We start from the raw sequence: 17997 nt of genomic DNA, 5'->3' as shown, positions 1-17997 counted from the left end.
ACCTTTAATCCCAGCATTTGGAAAACAGAGGCAGGCAGGTCAAGTAAAAGTTCAACTGCCACATTCAAGGACATTCATTGCTGGATTATTAGAGAAACCAAGTCCCCAAAATAAAATAATAAATAAATAAATAATCAGATAGATAGATAGATAGATAGATAGATAGATAGATAGATAAAATGTATGCCAATATTATGATTCATTTCTTTCTCTTTTCTTTGAAGTGGGAAGCTGCATTTCTAAGCCCGATCTGATCGTCTTACTGGAGCAGCAGAAAGAGCCCTGGATGGCTGTGAAGGAAGAAACAGACAGGCTGAGCCCAGGTGAGTGAGAGTGAGGTGAGCCTGCAGCCCTGCAGCACAGCCTGTGCTCAGAGAGGCTCCACAGAGCTGACCCTGGATGTGGCAAACTTCCCTCCAAGCCCCAGGGCCTGTGGGAAGCAAGCCTGAGCCCTGGAAGGAAGTCACGGCCACAGAGAAGCAGGCAGAGGGGCTTCTGGTCCAGGATCACTTGAAGTTGTTCTTGTTTCCTTCCCTCTACTGGAGCCCGTGCCCGCTCTCTGTATCCTCCAACAGTATTTCATTATTGGTTGTGTGTGCACACGTGTGTGCAGGTGTCCTAAGAGGCCATAGAGAGGTCAGCTCCCTGGGGCTGGGGTTATAGGTGGCTGCTGGTCTCTAACCCAGGGCCTCTGTCAGAGCTTCAGTGTCCTTGACCTGTGACCCAAAGCTAAGACAGTTTCAGCACCAGTGGAAGCTGTAACGCAGGGCTGGGTACCAACTGTCTTAACTCTGTGTCTTCATGGTCACTGTGGTCAGGGTGTGATGGTGTGTCCTCCCTGCAGCCCTGGGGAGGTGGCCAAGGCAGACCTCTTGGGCTCGCTGGCGAGTCAGCCTGGTTTACCTGTGCAGCTCCAGGCAAATGAGAGACCCTGACTCACAAACAACAGACGGACAAGCCAGGGAAGCTGCGTCTGAGCGCACACAGCACAGCCTTCTGCCTGGCTTGGCAGGGAGGGAGCTCTGGTGGCTTTTCTTTTTGTCAGCTTGACCACATCTGGAATTAACTAAAACCCAAGCAGCTGGGTACACCTGCGGGAGGTTTTTGTTAATTAAATAATTTGAGGCACAGCTTCCAGTTCCCACTGGAACTGAGGCCATGTGGCTGTCTTGCCCCAGGGCAAGCCATTGTCAGTCACTGAGAAGTGACCCCAAGAAAGCCACCCCTGGATAGAACTGCTGGGCACAGACAGTCTGACCCAGTGTCACAGTGGACTGAATAATTCCAATGTCCTTGGGACCCATGTTGAGAGAAGGGAAGGCTAAAGGGCCTAGTCCCAGAGGAAGAGCTTGGCTGGGGGAGGCTGTGCATGCTTCCTGGCTTTTGTTTTATATTTTCTGTTACTCTGCAAACAGGAAATGCAAAGGAACCTAAGAACTTGTCTCTGGGCAGCTGTGGACAGGCTTTAATAAATCCATTTTTCTTTGCCAGTCCCTGTTCCTATTTTCTTCTGAAATACCAAGTTCTTGGCTCTGTTAGGATAAGCCAGCTTGGGCCTGGGACAGTGTAAGGAATGAGTGGCGGAAGGAGTGCTCAGGCACTCTCTCCAGGAAACAGTTTATTGTTTTCCTCTCTGTTCTACTTACTCTCTGTTGTTGGGAAAGAATGGAATTAGTATTTTTTTGGTTGTTGTTTTGTTTTTTTTGTTTTTTTTTTAAGACAGTGTTTCTCTGTGTGTCCTTGGCTGTTCTGGAACTCACTTTGTAGACCAGGCTGCCCTCGAATTTGGAGATCTGCCTGCCTCTGCCTCCTGATTAAAGGTGTGCACCACCACTGCCCGCAAGAAGGGGCATATTCTGTCCTACGCTTTACACATCTTACAGATCTACACACATCTTACACACACTACATCTACACACACTACATCTACACACACTCTGATGTCACTTCTGGTTCCATCAGGTTCCTCTAGGCAAGACTGCGGGGTCATTTGTTTGATTAATGACTGATGTGGGATGGCGCAGCCTATTGTAGGCGGTCCACCCTTGCTTAAGTGATCCTGGGTGCTGTAGGAGCTCGCGCAGGGAGCACAGCAGGACGGTGGAGCCCTGAGCCTAGTTTTAGTTTATAGAGGCAGGAAGTGGGTATCTAGGCTGGAATACATCTGATTGGAGGGCAGTTGTGGCCTTAAACATAACTGGCTGGTGCTGGGAGCAAACATAATCTTACCTTCCGGGTTTTCCCTGATTGGTGGTGGTTAGGAAGTGAAGTGTCAGAGACAGGCTTGTTACTGGGGGTGCTGATTTGTTGGGCTGGAAACTGGTGCTTAATGCAGGTCTTGTTGGGGGGTAACCTAGAAACTGGTGCTAGACATAGGTCTTGGTTGGGGGGCTGATTAGCCTGGAAACTGGTGCTAGGCACCAGCCTGTTAGTTAACTTGAGTTCAACCTTAGGTCAGGTTCTCTAAGATAAAGTCTGAACCCAAAAGATTTGGCCTCTTATACTTTTTGATTGGCCCCATTTGTTGAATATGCTGGTTTTTTTCCTAGTGTGTATTTCTGACTTCTTTATCAACTGTCCAGGTATCCATAGGTATGTGGATTTATGTCTGGGTCTTCAAATTTACTTCTTTTGATCAGTGTGTCTGTTTTGTGCCTAAGCTATAGTTTTTATTACTATAGCTCTGGAGATTCAGAATGGTGACTCTTCTGCAGTTTTCCTATTATTTAGGTTTTTTTTTGTTGGTTTGGTTTGTTCCTTGCTATCCTGGATTTTTTGTTTGCATGTGAAAATGAAAGTTTGTCTTTCATGATATGTGAAGAGTTGTACTGGAGTTTTGATGGAGATTGCATTGAATCTGTAGATTGCTCTTGGTAGGATGGCCAAGTTGACTATTAATTGTCATGATTCATGAACATAGAAGATCATTCCAGCTTCCAGTATCTTCTTCAATTTTTTTCTTCAGTGTCTTACTGCATGATATTGTATATTAGTTGAGGCTATTGTAAAAGGTGTTGTTTCCCTGATTTCTTCCTATTTCTCAGTCCATTTGTCATTTGTACATAGGAGGGTTATTAATTATTGTGAGTTCATTTTCTCCAGTTTCTTTGCTGAATGTGTTTATCAGCTGTATAAGTTCACCCCCGGAATCCTCAGGGTCACTTATGTCTGCTGTCATATCATCTGCAAACCAAGATTTTTTTAATCTTTCCAGTTTGCATTCCTGCCATCTTCTTCAGTTGTCTAATTGCTCTAGGTAAAACTTCAAGTACTTTGAAGGTATGGAGAGAGTTTGGACAGCCTTGGCTTTTCCTGGATTTTAGTGTAATTGCTTTGAGTTCTCTCCATTTAAGGTGATGCTGTCTTTGAGCTTGCTGTATCCTGCCTTTATTATGTTGCCATGTGTCTGTTCTTTATATCTCTAATCTCTCCAGGACTCTTATTCTGAAGGAGTGTTAATGTTGTCAAAGGTCTTGACAATGAGATGATCCTGTTGCTTTTGTCTTTCATTTTGTTCATATGATGGATTACATTTATTGATTTATGTATGTGAAACCATCCATGGAACTCTGAGATGAAGCCTGCTTGGTCATGATGGATATATTTTTGAGTGTTCTTGAATTCAATTTTCAAGTATTTTATTGAGAATTTTTATATCTATGTTCATTGAGGAAATTGGTCTGTAGTTCTCTTTGTTGGGTCTTTATGTGGTTTGGGTATCAAGGTGCCTGTGGCCTGCCTCATAAAAAGAATTGGAAGTAGTTCTTTATGTTTCTTTTTTAAATTAAATAATTAATTAATTTACTTTCGGTTTTTTGAGACAGGGTTTCTCTGTGTAGCCCTGGCTGTCCTGGAACTCACTCTGTAGACCAGGCTGGCCTCGAACTCAGAAATCCACCTGCCTCTGCCTCCCAAGTGCTGGGATTAAAGGTGTAGCCATCATTGCCTGGCCTTCTGTTTCTATTTTGAGCAATGCTTTGAGCATGAACTGTTCTTTGTTGAAAGTTTGGTCAAATTTTGAGCTTAAGCATCTGGCCCTTGACCATTTTTTGTTCCTGTTGTTGTTTGGGAGGCTTTTTAATTACCATTTCACTAGGGGTTATATATTGCTTCATTTTTTTTCTAGTCTTTCATTAACTTTGTTAAGTCGTTTGTATCAGAAATATCACTCATTTCTTTTGGATTTTTCCAGTTTGGTAGAGTTTAGGTTTTTATTGCATGTCCTAATGAATCTCTAGATTTCCTATGTATCTGTTGTTACATATAGTGAAAACTTTCGAGAATTCTGAACTTTGGTTTCCTTAAAAAACAGAAATATTATAAGAATGTGCTTTCATTTTAATCCAGTTACCGGGAAGTGGGGCTGCTCCAGACTGTCCACGGCAGTTGACTAGGATTTGCCTCGTGCTCTAGTTTGCCAGCTGCATTTAATTTATTTGATTGTGCGATGGCTGGGATTTTGGGACCTTTCAGAGGATACATAAATGCAATGGCCTCCAGATGCAGCATTATTGGTCCCTTAGAGAGGTTAGTTTCAGTTTGCATTTAGCAATTGTCAAAGAAGAAACAAAAGAAATTAGATTCGGGGATTTTTCTAACTCATCGCCCCCCTCTGTGCTTGTTTCTCTGCTATCTAGTGTTAGTGGGTGAAACTGGCAGGGACTTGGTGGTGGTGATGGATAAAGGCTGGGAAAAGAACAAAGTAGCACAGACCTGCAACAATTATGTTCTCTTTACTGCTCTTAATTTTGTTAATTTTTTTCCTGCCTTTTATTTAATTTGGCTAAGGGTATGTCAGTCAACAATTTTCTCCAAGAGTCAACTCTTTGTCTCATTGATTCTTCTTTTCTATTTTATCGATTTCAGCCCTGAGTTTAATTACTTCTTATGGTCTGTTCCTTTTGAGAGTAATTTCATCTTTTTGTCCTAGAACTTTTTGTTCTGGTTAAGTTGTTAGAATGAGAGCTGAAAGTCCCAGAAAACATTTTCAACAAAATCATAGTTAAAATTTCCTTGACCTAAAGAAAAAGATTCCTCTAAATGTACAAGAAGCTTACAAAAAACAAAATCAGATTGGACCAGAAATAAGATCCTCCTGCCATGTGATTGTGAAAACGCTAACTGCACAGAACAAAGAAAGAATACTAAAAGCTGTGTCTCAGTCAGGGTGTCAATTCTGCACAAACATCATGACCAAGAAGCAAGTTGGGGAGGAAAGGGTTTATTCAGCTTACACTTCCACATTGCTGTTCATCACAAAAGGAAGTCAGGACTGGAACTCAAGCAGGTCAGGAAGCAGGAGCTGATGCAGAGGCCATGGAGGGATGTTCCTTACTGGCTTGCTTCCCCTGGCTTGCTCAGTTTGCTCTCTTATAGAACCCAAGGATACCAGCCCAGGGATGGCACCACCCACAAGGGGCCCTCCCCCTTGATCACTAATTGAGAAAATGCCCCACAGCTGGATCTCATGGAGGCACTTCCCAAACTTAAGCTACTTTCTCTGTGATAACTCCAGACTGTGTCAAGTTGACACACAAAACCAGCCAGTACAAGCTGTAAGGGGAAAAGGCAAGTAACATATAAAGGCAGACCTATCAGGATTATACCTGATTTCTCCATGGAGACTCTAAAAGCTAGAAGGGACTGGGCAGATTTCTTGCAGACTCTAAGTGGACACAAATGTCAACCCCAAACCACTATACCCAGCAAAACTTTCAATCACCTTAGATGGATAAACCAAAATATTCTGTAACAAAACCAAATTTAAACCTCATTCCACTAACCCAGCCCTATAAAGGACACTAGAAGAAAAACTCAAACCCAGTGAGGCTAACTACACTCAAGAAAACACAAAAAAATAATTTCACCCCATTATAGCCAGTAGAAGAGAAATACACACACAGACACAAACAACTACTACCAACATCAAAATGACAGAAAGTGGCAATCATTGATCATTAGTATCTTTCAACATAAATTGACTCAATTCTCCAATAAAAAAATAAAGGTCAACAGAATGAATGCTTAAACAGAACCTATCATTCTGCTGTATACCAGAAATATATCTCAGCAACAAAGATAGACATTTTCTTAGAGTAAAGTGCTGGGAAAAGGTTTTCCAAGAAAATGGATCTAAGAAACAAACTAGAGTAACCATTCTAATATCTAATAAAATAGAATTTCAACCAAAAGTAATCAAAAGAGATTGGGAAGAACACTTCATACTCATCAAAGGAAAAATTTACCAAGATGACATCTGAATTCTGAACATCTATGCCCCAAATGCAAGAGGCACACCAGCATTTGTAAAAGAAACATTACTAAGGCTTAAACCATACATCAAAGCCTTCATAGTGCTAGACTTCAACACCCTACTCTCACCAATGCGGTCCTTGAGACAGAAACTAAACATTAGCGAAATAATAAAACTAACAGAGGTTGTGATTCAAATGGACCTAACAGATATCTATAGAACATTTCATGCAAACACAAAAGAATATACTTTCTTAGCACCTCGGGGAGCCATCTACAAAACTGACCATATAACTGATCACAAAGCAAGCCTTAACAGATACAAGATTAAAATAACCCTTTGCATCTTATCAGATCACCATGGATTAAAGCTGGACTTTGACAACAGAAACAGCAGAAAGCCTATAAACTCATGGAAACTGAACAACTTTCTACAAAATAATCACTAAGGGAAGAAATAGAGAAATTGAAGACTTTCTAAAATTTAATGAAAATGAGGGCACAACATACTCAAATTTAAGGGACACTATAAAAGCAGTGCTAAGAGGAAAGTTCATAGCCCTAAGTGTTTTCATAAAGAAATTAGAGAGTTCTCATACTAACAAATTAAAAGTACACCTGAAAGCTCTAGGGAAAAAAAGCAAACACACCCAAGGGGAGTAGACAGCAGGATATAATAAAACTCAGGTGTAGGCTTAGAGTTTTCAAAACCTACTTTTAATAAGGGTTCTCAAGTGCTTTACCCTCCCTTACCCCTTTCTGGCCCATTTTCTCCAAGGTATGGGAGAAAAGGTGGTGAATAGGACAAGGGAATGTGAACCTGTTTAGAAGTAGTTCTTTCTAATGTTTGTCAGGAGACCAGGAGTCTAGTTCAGTGGGGTCAGGATACCAAACATGAATTGGCAGTGGAGACATGATCCAGTAGAAACAGCCAGGCCTTCGCTGAATAAGTCAGTGGGAATGACCAGAACCATCTGGGACACCATGAAAAGTTCACTGTCATGCTTCTCTCAATGAAGTGATGTGGCAAGACTAACAAAGCAGAGCAAGGCTAGCTATTCAAGGGTGACTTCATTGTCTGTTGAGTCCTATTTATACTCTTACCTGTCCTCCCACGGGTCTGTCTCAGCAAAACACCACATGAGTCTGCCACAGCAAGATACCACCTGAGTGTGCATCACATAACCTAACCAGAAACTTCCACTTCACTCAGGGATGAAATCAATTAGAAACAGAGAACAATATAAAGAACAAATGAAACCAACAGCTGGTGTTATTAGAGTGAGATCTCTCCATTTTTCTGTAATGTAGGTAATACCATTATCAGTTTGCCTCTTAGAACCACCTTCATAGTATCCCTTAAGTTTAGATGTGTTGCTCCTTCATTTTCACTCATTTTAGGAAGTCTTTAATTTCTCTCTTAATCTCTGTTTTGATCCAACTTTCATTGAGTAGTATGGTTCAATTTCCGTAAGTTTGTGAACTTTCAGTTTTTCTGTTGTTACTAATATCCATGGTGGTTAGATAGCATTCAAGGCATTATTTGAATTTTGTTGTATTTGTTGAGACTTGTTTGGTGTCCATGTATGTGCTCAAGTTTGATGTTGTGCTGAGAAGATTTTTTTGTGTTTGGATAAAATGGTCAGTTGGTCAGTTTGGTCTATAATACCAGTGCCAGCATCTCCCTATTTAATTTTTGTCTTAATGACCTATCTATTGGTGAGAATTTGATATTGCAGTCTCTCACTAACAATGTGTAAGAGGCAATACATGATTTCAGGATTTCAGCTGTAATTTTTTTGTTTGTTTTTGTTTTTACTAAATTGGATGTCAGATTTTTGGTGCATGGATTGTCCCTTTGATAAGCATGCAATGTCCTTTCCTATCTCTTTTGGGTAGTTTTAGTTTGAAGTCTATTTTGTCATATATTGAAATGGCTACACTAGCTTAGTTCTTAGGTCCATTTGTTTGGAGTTGGAAGATGATTTTCCATGCTTTTACCCTCAGATGTTATCTGTCCTTGGTGTTACAGTGTTCTTATTGTGTGCAGCAGAGGATGGATCCTGTTTGCATATATAGTTAGTTTGTTAACTTCTGTTACTTTGTGTCTTTTTTTTTTCCATTTTGGGTTTTGGGTTTTTGAGACAGGGTTTCTCTGTGTAGACTTGGCTCTCCTGGAACTCACATTGTAGACCACGGTGGCCCAGAACTCAGAGATCTGAGTGCTTCTGCCTCTTAAGTGCTAGAAATAAAGGCAGAACATGCACCACCATGGCCTGCTAATTTGTGTCTTTTTAATTGGGAAATTGAGACCATTAATATTAAGATACAGGAGTACGCAGTGTTTTGTTGATTCCTGATATTTTGTTATGGTGGTGTGTGTGTGGCCTCTTTTGGTTTGGTGGTCTGGGATTATTTATTCCTTGTGTTTTCTTGGGTATGGCTAACCTTTTTAGGTTGGAGTTTTCCTTTTAGTACTTTCTGTAGGGCTGGATTTGTAGATAGGTATTACTTAAATTTGGTTTTGTCATAGGCTGTCTTATTTTCTCCATCTATGGTGATAGAAAGTTTTGCTGGGAATAGTAATTTGGGCTGATATCTGTGGTCTTTTAGAAGCTATAAAGTATCTGTCCATGCTATTCTGACTTTTCAAACCATTGAAAAGTCATGTATTATTCTAATAATTGTGTCTTTATTCTTGGTCTATGTCCCTTGGAGATATTCATTCATTCATTCATTCATAGTCATCCTTTGTTTTTCCTGAATGTTTAGTGTTTTTCTTTTTTTGTGATCCAGTCTATTTCGTGTTCTACATGGTTCTTGTACCTCAATAGGCATCTTATTCTTTAGAGGAATTTTTTTCTATGATTTTCTGGAAATAACTCCTTTGTCTTTGACCTGAGTTTATTCTTCTTTCTCTATTCTTATTCCTAGATTTTTGTTTTTTCATTGTGTACCTGATTTCCTAGATGATTTGTGCAGGAAAGGTTTTTAGATTTACCATTTTATTTGCATGAGGTATTCATTTCTTCTATTGTGTCTACAATGCCCTAGGTTCTCTCTACTCTCTCTTGTTGGTGAGGTTTGCCTTTGAGGTTCTTGTTTGAGTTCCTAAGGTTTTTCTTTCCAAATATATCTCAGTTTTAGATTTCTTTATTGATTTATTTGTGCTTTCAGGTTTCATTCATTTCCTTCCACTATTTGTGTTTTCATAGATTTCTTTAACTTTTATTGTGTTTTCACACTGACATTTAGGCATCTGCCTGTGGGAAGACTACAGTTCTCAGTGCCAGTATCTAGTTTGGTCTTTGTTGGGTGGGATTTTTGTTATTTAGTTTCTGTTGCCCTCTCTGTTTCTTTAAGATGAGTCTGACAGCTATATGTTGTTAATGAGGAAATTCTGTGGAATTTTGATAGGTGTGGCCATTGGGAGTTCCAGGTAAAATGTGTTTCTAGGTATTGAGAGTTGACACTTAGGAATGGAGATGGGTTGGGGAGGTTGTTGTTGGGTCCATAGGAGGAAAGTTGGTGTCCTCCTAGTCTCCTTGGAATGGGGACAGAGTGAGGAGAGGCCACAGTGGTCTGTTACAGAGCTGGAGATGAGACTGGGGATTGGACTTGATGGCTGGAGGGAGAGGTGAAGATCTGCAGTTAGTCTACCTGTCTCACTGACCAGAGTAGTCTTTGGGTTCCCAGAGAAGGCCTGATGGAGTTGTGGGCTAGGGTAATGCAGTCAGTGGAGGGAAGGAAGTTGTATGATGGCCTGGAGATGGGGCAGGAATGAAGAGGAGGCCAATCAGGTAGTCCGCCACAGAGCTGGGATTAGACAGGATGCATAAGTAAAGATCTCAGTTAGCCTACCTATTTCCTTGGCTGGATATCTTTAGCCTTCGTAAAAACTCTAGGGCTGGAGAGATGGCTCAGCAGTTAAGAGCACTGACTACTCTTCCAAAGGTCCTGAGTTCAATTCCCAACATGGTTGCTCACAACCATCTGTAATGGGATCTGATGCTCTCTTCTGGTGTGTCTGAAGACAGCTATAGTGTACTCATATAAATAATATAAATATAATAAATCTTTTTTTTACAAAATTAATGAACTCTTCCTTCCTTCCTTCCTTCCTTCCTTCCTTCCTTCCTTCCTTCCTTCCTTTTGCTTGTTTGTTTTTCTCATACTAAGATTCTTAGTATGTAGTCCAAGCTGGTCTGGCACTCATGATGCAGCTCGCATTGGCTTGCTTCTTGCTGGGATTATAATTATGTACCACCTCTTCCACCACCACCAATTTTACCTTCCTTCTTTTTTAAAAAATTCCAAGTCCAGGCCACCAGTTCTCTCTCTCTCTCTCTCTCTCTCTCTCTCTCTCTCTCTCTCTCTCTCTCTCTCTCTCTCTCTCTCTCTCTCTCTTTATCCTCTATCCTTTCTCTCCTATCTTGTGTTAGGGAGTGAAACCAGGGGAATAAATGGTGGGAAAAAGAAAAACTCACAAAGTTGCAAAAACCAGCTACATGGGTGCAATTGAAAGGCTGTCTCAGAGTTGGGACATGAGAGAGAAATAGATACAGAGGGGAGGACAGGAAAAGAAATGAACAAGACAGCAATTAAGAGAGAATGGGAGAAGGAGGGAGAGAGGGAAGGAGGGAGGGAGGGAGGGAGGGAGGGAGGGAGGGAGGGAGGGAGAGAGAGAGAGAGAGAGAGAGAGAGAGAGAGAGAGAGGTTGATTGATCTTTGGTGGCTAGGGCCATTTATGGGCTGCACCTGATGGCTCTGGTTGATGACATAAGCTGCTGCTGCTAGATCTCCAAGGGCAGGCTGGTGCCAAATGACTGATTGCTGACAGTGTATTTTAAAGAGTATGCAAATAAACACATTAGATTATTTCAGTACAGTTATAATCCCATGGAGTAGACATGTACATACATACTTTTTGCTACTTTATGGGTTCCTTTTTCTACCATCCTTCACCCTTCCAACCTCCCCACACTAGCAGAAGAGAGAGAGAGGCTGGGAGTGAAAGTGGCCCTGATATTGTTAGACTGCTTCCTGCTGATTAGGGAGGGCATTGAGTGTCTTGGGGGAAGATTGATCTTGGGCATCAGGATATCCAATTTCTTCTTCTTGTTTCTCGTCTCTACGCAAGACCACAAGACAAACTGCAACAAACCTCAAGATCAGCAGCCAGCAGGAGCAGCAGCATCTACAGCCCCTCTCTTGGCTCTAGCATTTACATATGCTCTAAAAAGTCCCCAGAATTCCAAATGCCATAATCTTGCTGAAACTATATATAGCTGGCAAAATCAAGCCCCTATCAGATCATGAAGCAAATCATAGACTCCTGCTGTGGACAATCTAAAGTAGTCTCATATCCCACCCCTGGAATTAAAAACATGTTGGGGGTGGTTCCACACACCTTTAATCCTAGTACTTGGAAGACAAAGGCAGGTGGATTTCTGTGAGTTGAAGGCCAGCCTGATTTACAAAGTGACTGCAGGACAACCAGGGCTGTTATACAGAAAAACAAACAAAAACATATTCCCATATGATTTCTGTTTTTAAAGAAACCAGAATTCTCACTACAGACAAGTCCTCCCATCTCCGACCTGTTCTGCTGTAGAGAGCATCGTCTTACAGCGTAAACCTTCCTGATTGCTGCTCTCCTGCTCTTGTTCAGCTTCTCAGATGCTACTGTAGAGCCTAGCCATGCATTTAATGACTTTTATGTCACAAAAAATGTGTGTATGTGTGTTACTAGAAAATAAGGTATTTTTGCTTTCTCCTTTTCTTTCAGATTTGGAGATGGATTATGATGCTGGAAATATATCTCCAGAAAATTCTATTAATAATGGAAAATTTCCCAGACAGAGCATAAAGCAATTAAGAATTCTTGATCTAGAGGGCTCTACTTTTAGTAATGGCCCCAACTGTAGTGCATTCAGTGGACTACAGGGTTATCAAGAAGGAGATGCTGATGAAAAGGTTGCTAACAAGGCAGAAATGCCTCCTTATTCCTGCCAGACTCTTGCTCACAACATAGAAAAGCCATATGAATGTAAGGAGTGTGGGAAGTGCTTTGGTTGTAGGTCAACTCTAACTCAGCATCAGAGTATTCACACTGGAGAGAAGCCCTATGAATGTAAGGAGTGTGGGAAGGCCTTCAGACTCCCCCAGCAGCTTACAAGACATCAGAAGTTTCACAGTGGTGAGAGACCTTACAAATGTAAGGAATGTGGAAAGGCTTTTCATCTTCCTGACCTGCTCAAGTACCATCAGACCATTCACACAGGTGAAAAACCATTTGAGTGCAGGGAATGTGGGAAGTCCTTCAACCGAGTCTCCAACCTGGTCGCACATAGGATTATTCATGCTGATGTGAAACCATACGAATGTAATGAGTGTGGGAAAGCTTTTAAACGTCGCTCAAACCTCGTGCAGCATCAGAAAATTCATTCTGATGAGAGACCCTTTCAGTGCAAGGACTGTGGAAAGGGCTTCATTGTTCTGGCCCAGCTCACACGGCACCAGAACATTCACACTGGAGAGAAGTCATTTGAATGTCATGAATGTGGGAAGGCCTTCAGACTCCCCCAGCAGCTTACAAGACATCAGAAATCTCACAGTGGTGAGAAACCTTTCAAATGTAATGAATGTGGAAAGGCTTTTCACCTTCCTGACCTGCTCAAGTACCATCAGACCATTCACACAGGCACAAAACCGTTTGAGTGCAGGGACTGTGGGAAGTCCTTCCACCGAGTCTCCAACCTGGTTGAACATAGGCTTATTCATGCAGATGTGAAGCCACACAAATGTAACGAGTGTGGGAAAGCCTTTAAACGACACAAAAGCCTCACGCAACATCAGAAAATCCATTCTGGTGAGAGACCCTTTGAGTGCAAGGACTGTGGGAAGGCCTTCATTGTTCTCACTCATCTCACACGGCACCAGACTATTCACACTGGGGAGAAGTCATTTGAGTGCAAGGAATGTGGCAAGAAATTCAGAACTGCCACACACCTGGTTATGCACCAGACTATTCATACTGGCGAGAAACCCTTTGGATGTAATGTATGTGGGAAGGCTTTTCGGCTTCAGGTGTACCTTTCTGAACATCAGAAAATTCACATGGAAGAAAAACACTTTGAATGCAATATATGTGGGAAGGTCTTTCGGCTTCAGGTGTACCTTTCTGAGCATCTGAAAACTCACACTGAAGAGAAACCCTTCAAGTGTAAGCTCTGTGGGTCAGCCTTCAGAAGTAAGTACCAGCTCAGTAAACATCACACAATCCATACTGATGAGAAACCCTATCAGTGCAAGGAATGTGGGAAATGCTTTCGTCAAAGGTCCAATTTTACTGATCACCAGAGTATTCACACTGGAAAGAAACCCTTCCAATGTAAAGAATGTGGTAAGTTTTACAGACTTAATACACTTCTCATTCGCCATCAGAAGTCTCACAGTGGTGAGAGACCTTATGAGTGTAAAGACTGTGGAAAGACTTTTCATCTTCCCAGTGAGCTTAATAACCATCAAATTGTTCATACAAGCAAGAGACCTTTTGAATGCAAGGTATGTGGGAAGTCCTTCAAGCGCGAATCCACCCTCATTCAACATAGTGTTATTCATGCTGGTGTGAAATCATATGAATGTAATGAGTGTGGGAAAGCCTTTATCCATCGCTCAAGCCTGTTACATCATCGGAAAATTCACTCTGATGAAAAACCTTTTAAGTGTCAGGAATGTGGAAAGGCGTTTGTCGTTCTGGCGTATCTCACTCGGCATCAGAGCATCCATAATGGAGAGAAACCATTTGAATGTCAGCAGTGTGGGTCAGCCTTCAGATATAAGTCCCAACTCAGTAAACATCAGAGAATTCATTCTGATGTGAAACTCTTTCAGTGCATGGAAGGTGGAAATGACTTTGTTCATGGAACAGACCTCAGCATTCATCAGGGAATCCACACTGGTGAGAATCCCTTTCAATGTAATGAATATGGAGAACCCTTTGACTATCATAACCAATTTTCTTGGACATATTAGAATTCATACTAGTAGGAAACCCTGTCACTGTAAAGAATGTGGAAAGAACTTAAGTCTGAGCTCAGACCTTCTTTAACATAAAGAATCCATGCTGGTGTCAAACACTATGAATGCAAGGAATGTGGGAATATCTATAGAATTAGCTCAAACTCTTCAGAGAAACCACTGAGGTTTGAAACCATGTGAATTAGAAGAATCAGGAAAACTCTTTATTGTAAATGTTGAATTTACACAACATCAGAAAATCTGTAATAGCCGGGAGTCCTATGCATTTAAGGAAGGTAGACAAGTCATTTTATGAAAATTTTACTGAACAGAAGGGTGCTCATATTGGGAATACTATGACTTAAAATAATGTGAGAATTTTAATCTGTCCTGGATATGGTGAACATTGGTATATTCATATACTGTTAATGCCAATAAACTGTTTGGAATGCGAATGCGGGAAGTAGGTTGTTCAGAGAAGATACTTTGTTCAGAATTTCATGTCAGAAATCCAGGGTAGCAATCATGTTCTTGATTATTCTCCTCTTGTTAGTTGTATAAGTTTTATTCATCAATCAATAGTCATCCAGGATAATCAGTTTAGGGATAACAGTTATTGGAACTGAGTACTTGGTTAGTTCCCATGGTCTGTAAAAGAGCTTTTAAAATTTTCTCCTTTTATCAGCTTTAGTATCATTGACATGAGAGGTTAATTTTATTTAAGATAGTTTAGGAAATTTTCATGCTTTTACTCACTATAACATTTTAAATAACTTTAAATGAATACATCTATGGATGAACATTGAAGGATTTGAATTGTTCCCCGTTCCTTAAGTATTTGTGTGGACATTTTAAAAAGCACAGTCATTTATGAATAAGTACTTTCTAAAGGGGTGAAACCCATAAAAATTTCAAATGTAATACCCTTCTGCCCACATGTAAACATAAAGTATACATTTTTGATAGGACAAGAAAGTCCTCGGATCCGATCTACCATCTCTTATTCTTGCTGAGGCCATTTCAGGTTTGACTAGAATTTCCTTGATGGATAAATATTGTAGAAAATTGTCCAACTCTAGTTAGAAACTGGAGTTTTAATTAGCCTCTGCTAATTTAGCCTGGCTTCTGTTAAGAGCCCAGTGTGTTTAAACCTCTCCCTCCAGCCATCTTCTTATTTTTGGCTAATTTTAAACTATCTGCTTGTCCAAAAGCTTCCTCTGTAGCTCTTGAACAAAATGATAGGATATGGGTTTCCTCTAAATGCTGGGGCTATTCTTGGGTTCCAAATACATGAATGTACTCAGAAATGGCTGGAATAAAGACTTTTCATTTTGAAGCAAACTGTGATAGAATGATCTTTTTTTGTGGGCTCCCTATAACACATTAACAAATATAGCCAAATTGAAACCACTTATAAAAATATATGTGTGAATTTTTTGTTTTTGTTTTTGTTTATTGAGACAGGGTATCTCTGTATAGCCCTGGCTGTCCTGGAATCACTCTGTAGACCAGGCTGGCCTCAAACTCAGAAATCTGCCTACCTCTGCCTCCCAAGTGCTGGGATAAAAGGCATACGCCACCACTGCCCAGCTATGTGTGAAATTTTTTATCCATATGAAAAACTTGGAATTGTCAACAACATACATCTTTATCCTCAACTAGATTGAAAATTGTCAGCAATTTACAAGATTGATCATGTTTTTCTGTATTTATAGATATTTGAGGCTGTACCATTAAGAATGTTTTCGAGTTGGGAGTGGAAATGCATGTTCAAATCCTAAGTAAGTGTAAAGCTAAGAGAGGAGGATCAAGAGTTGGATGCAAATCTAGCTATATACTGACTTTAAGTCCAACTGTGGCAGTATTGAGACCTCTTATCAAATAAATAAAAGTTGTAGACATGGCATTTTATCCCTTACTACAACACCCAAGATGGAATGTTACCTATACTACAGAATCATAAATATTCTGAAGGAAATAAATGATTCAGAATTTTATGACATTAGAAGTTTGTCATTGGCTTCCAAACTCCTTTTTTTCCCAAATGTATATATCCTGAGGAGAATCTTGTATAGATAGAAATTTGGCCTTGCTCTATTTTATATTAAGTTTTCAGTGTTTATTTAACCTAGGGTGTTGTGCACAGTAGGAATGTGTTCAGTTACCCCCCTATATTACCAGTCTTTAGTTACTTTATCTTCTATCCAAGGACAATTAGATTCAAATGATTGAAATATTTTGGGTAAAAACACATTGTAGTTGTATGTCCTGCCTCAACATGTCTAGAAGCATTTATGTGTCAGCTATAATATTACTGATGAAATTATGGTTGGTCATTTGGATAAAATGGTGGGTGCCAGAGCTCTATTAAAAGGTCTAGTTTGTTGTGTATAAGTAGATTATATGGGGAAACTTAGTTCCAAACAGATATTTATAATTTAATCTTGGTTAAATATAAAAAATTGAAATCAACTTTAAATTGACAGCATAATAATGTTATGTGGTGTAACTTGAATACCGTAATTTAAGTTGCATGGTGTAACTAATGCTGTACTCAGTTCTTGAGTTGTAGACATAACATTTTATCCTTTCTTTATTTATGTCATCTTTTTGTCAAGTGACCTGTGTAATCGGAAAACTCAAAACTCATCATTCTGTAAAAAAGAGTAGAGAAGCTGCTTCCAGGCTGAGCTGGGCGGAGTTTTGTTGTGGGGAACACTGCCCAGACATTCAGCACATTGACTGACAAAGTTCTTCATGACTGGACAGGCCAAATTAACATTATAAACATTAATTCTAATTAACATTACAAAGGAATGGATCTTATGTAATATCCAAATCCTTTAATCTAGACATTTCCCCTTATTTTGATGCCTGCTGTCCTGCCCTGTGTATTAACTCACCTGTACAATAGCAGTGTTACGGAGTCCCTGAGACTACTTAGTGGACATGTGCTAATGTTTTAACTAAATGTGTATTTCTGATTCTTTCCAAACTGAGAAACACTTCTTATGTATCATAGTACACATTCTGCCCCATATATACTTACATAATAGGAAAGAAGGGAAATATATATATCTATTCAGAGGACCCTGAACCACAAAGGAAAAAAGAGTATTCTAGGCCTCATCTCACTCCTTATGATTGTTACCACAGTGGGCTTGACAGCCATAGGCACATGCAACTTTTTATCAGTGTGCAGGTTATCACACTGGGAATTCAATGATTGTATTATTTACTGGAAAATCATGTTTCTAGTTGTGGTGTTGCTCAGCCTTAGCACAAACCTTTAATATCCTTCTGGCTGGAACACACTAAGTGTACTAAGAGACACACTCTTACTACACACCTTTAATCCCAAACAATGAAGGTAGAGTTAGTTTGTAGAATGAAGCACCCGTATTTGAAAGTGATATCTAATTGAGTGGCAGATGAAGTGACCAATCAGAGAAAGATTTGACATTATAGGATATGCCCAACTCTCACAAGATGTGAGGGGAAAGTGAATCTACTTAAGGGGCACTGGAGAGCAAAAAGTGAGAGAGGGAGAGAGGGGAGGAGGGACGGAGGGACGGAGGGAGGGAGAGAGAGAGAGATAGATAGAGATTGGGCTTTATACAGAGACAGGGTGCAGAGATAGAACAAGCTAGACACAGGTGATGATAGAAGGAGCCAGAAGATTAGAACAAATTGCCAGTGAGTTTGAGACCAAGCAGAACAGTT

General features: G+C 40.4%; 1 protein-coding gene across 1 annotated transcript in view; it reads left to right on the top strand.

Annotated features, from left to right (window-relative positions):
* Window positions 1–16631, top strand: part of LOC127672687 (zinc finger protein 59-like) — a 59596-nt gene extending 42965 nt beyond the window's left edge. The window contains 3 exon segments of the mRNA XM_052167995.1: window positions 225–323; window positions 12041–14271; window positions 14273–16631. Coding sequence (XP_052023955.1) covers window positions 225–323; window positions 12041–14271; window positions 14273–14365 — 2423 coding nt within the window. The 3' untranslated portion in view covers window positions 14366–16631.
* The last annotated feature ends 1366 nt before the right edge of the window (window positions 16632–17997 follow it).

The sequence above is a fragment of the Apodemus sylvaticus genome, chromosome 1 (genome assembly GCF_947179515.1).
Source record: "Apodemus sylvaticus chromosome 1, mApoSyl1.1, whole genome shotgun sequence".
Lineage (NCBI taxonomy): Eukaryota > Metazoa > Chordata > Mammalia > Rodentia > Muridae > Apodemus > Apodemus sylvaticus.
This window is presented reverse-complemented; position numbering and strand designations above follow the sequence as displayed.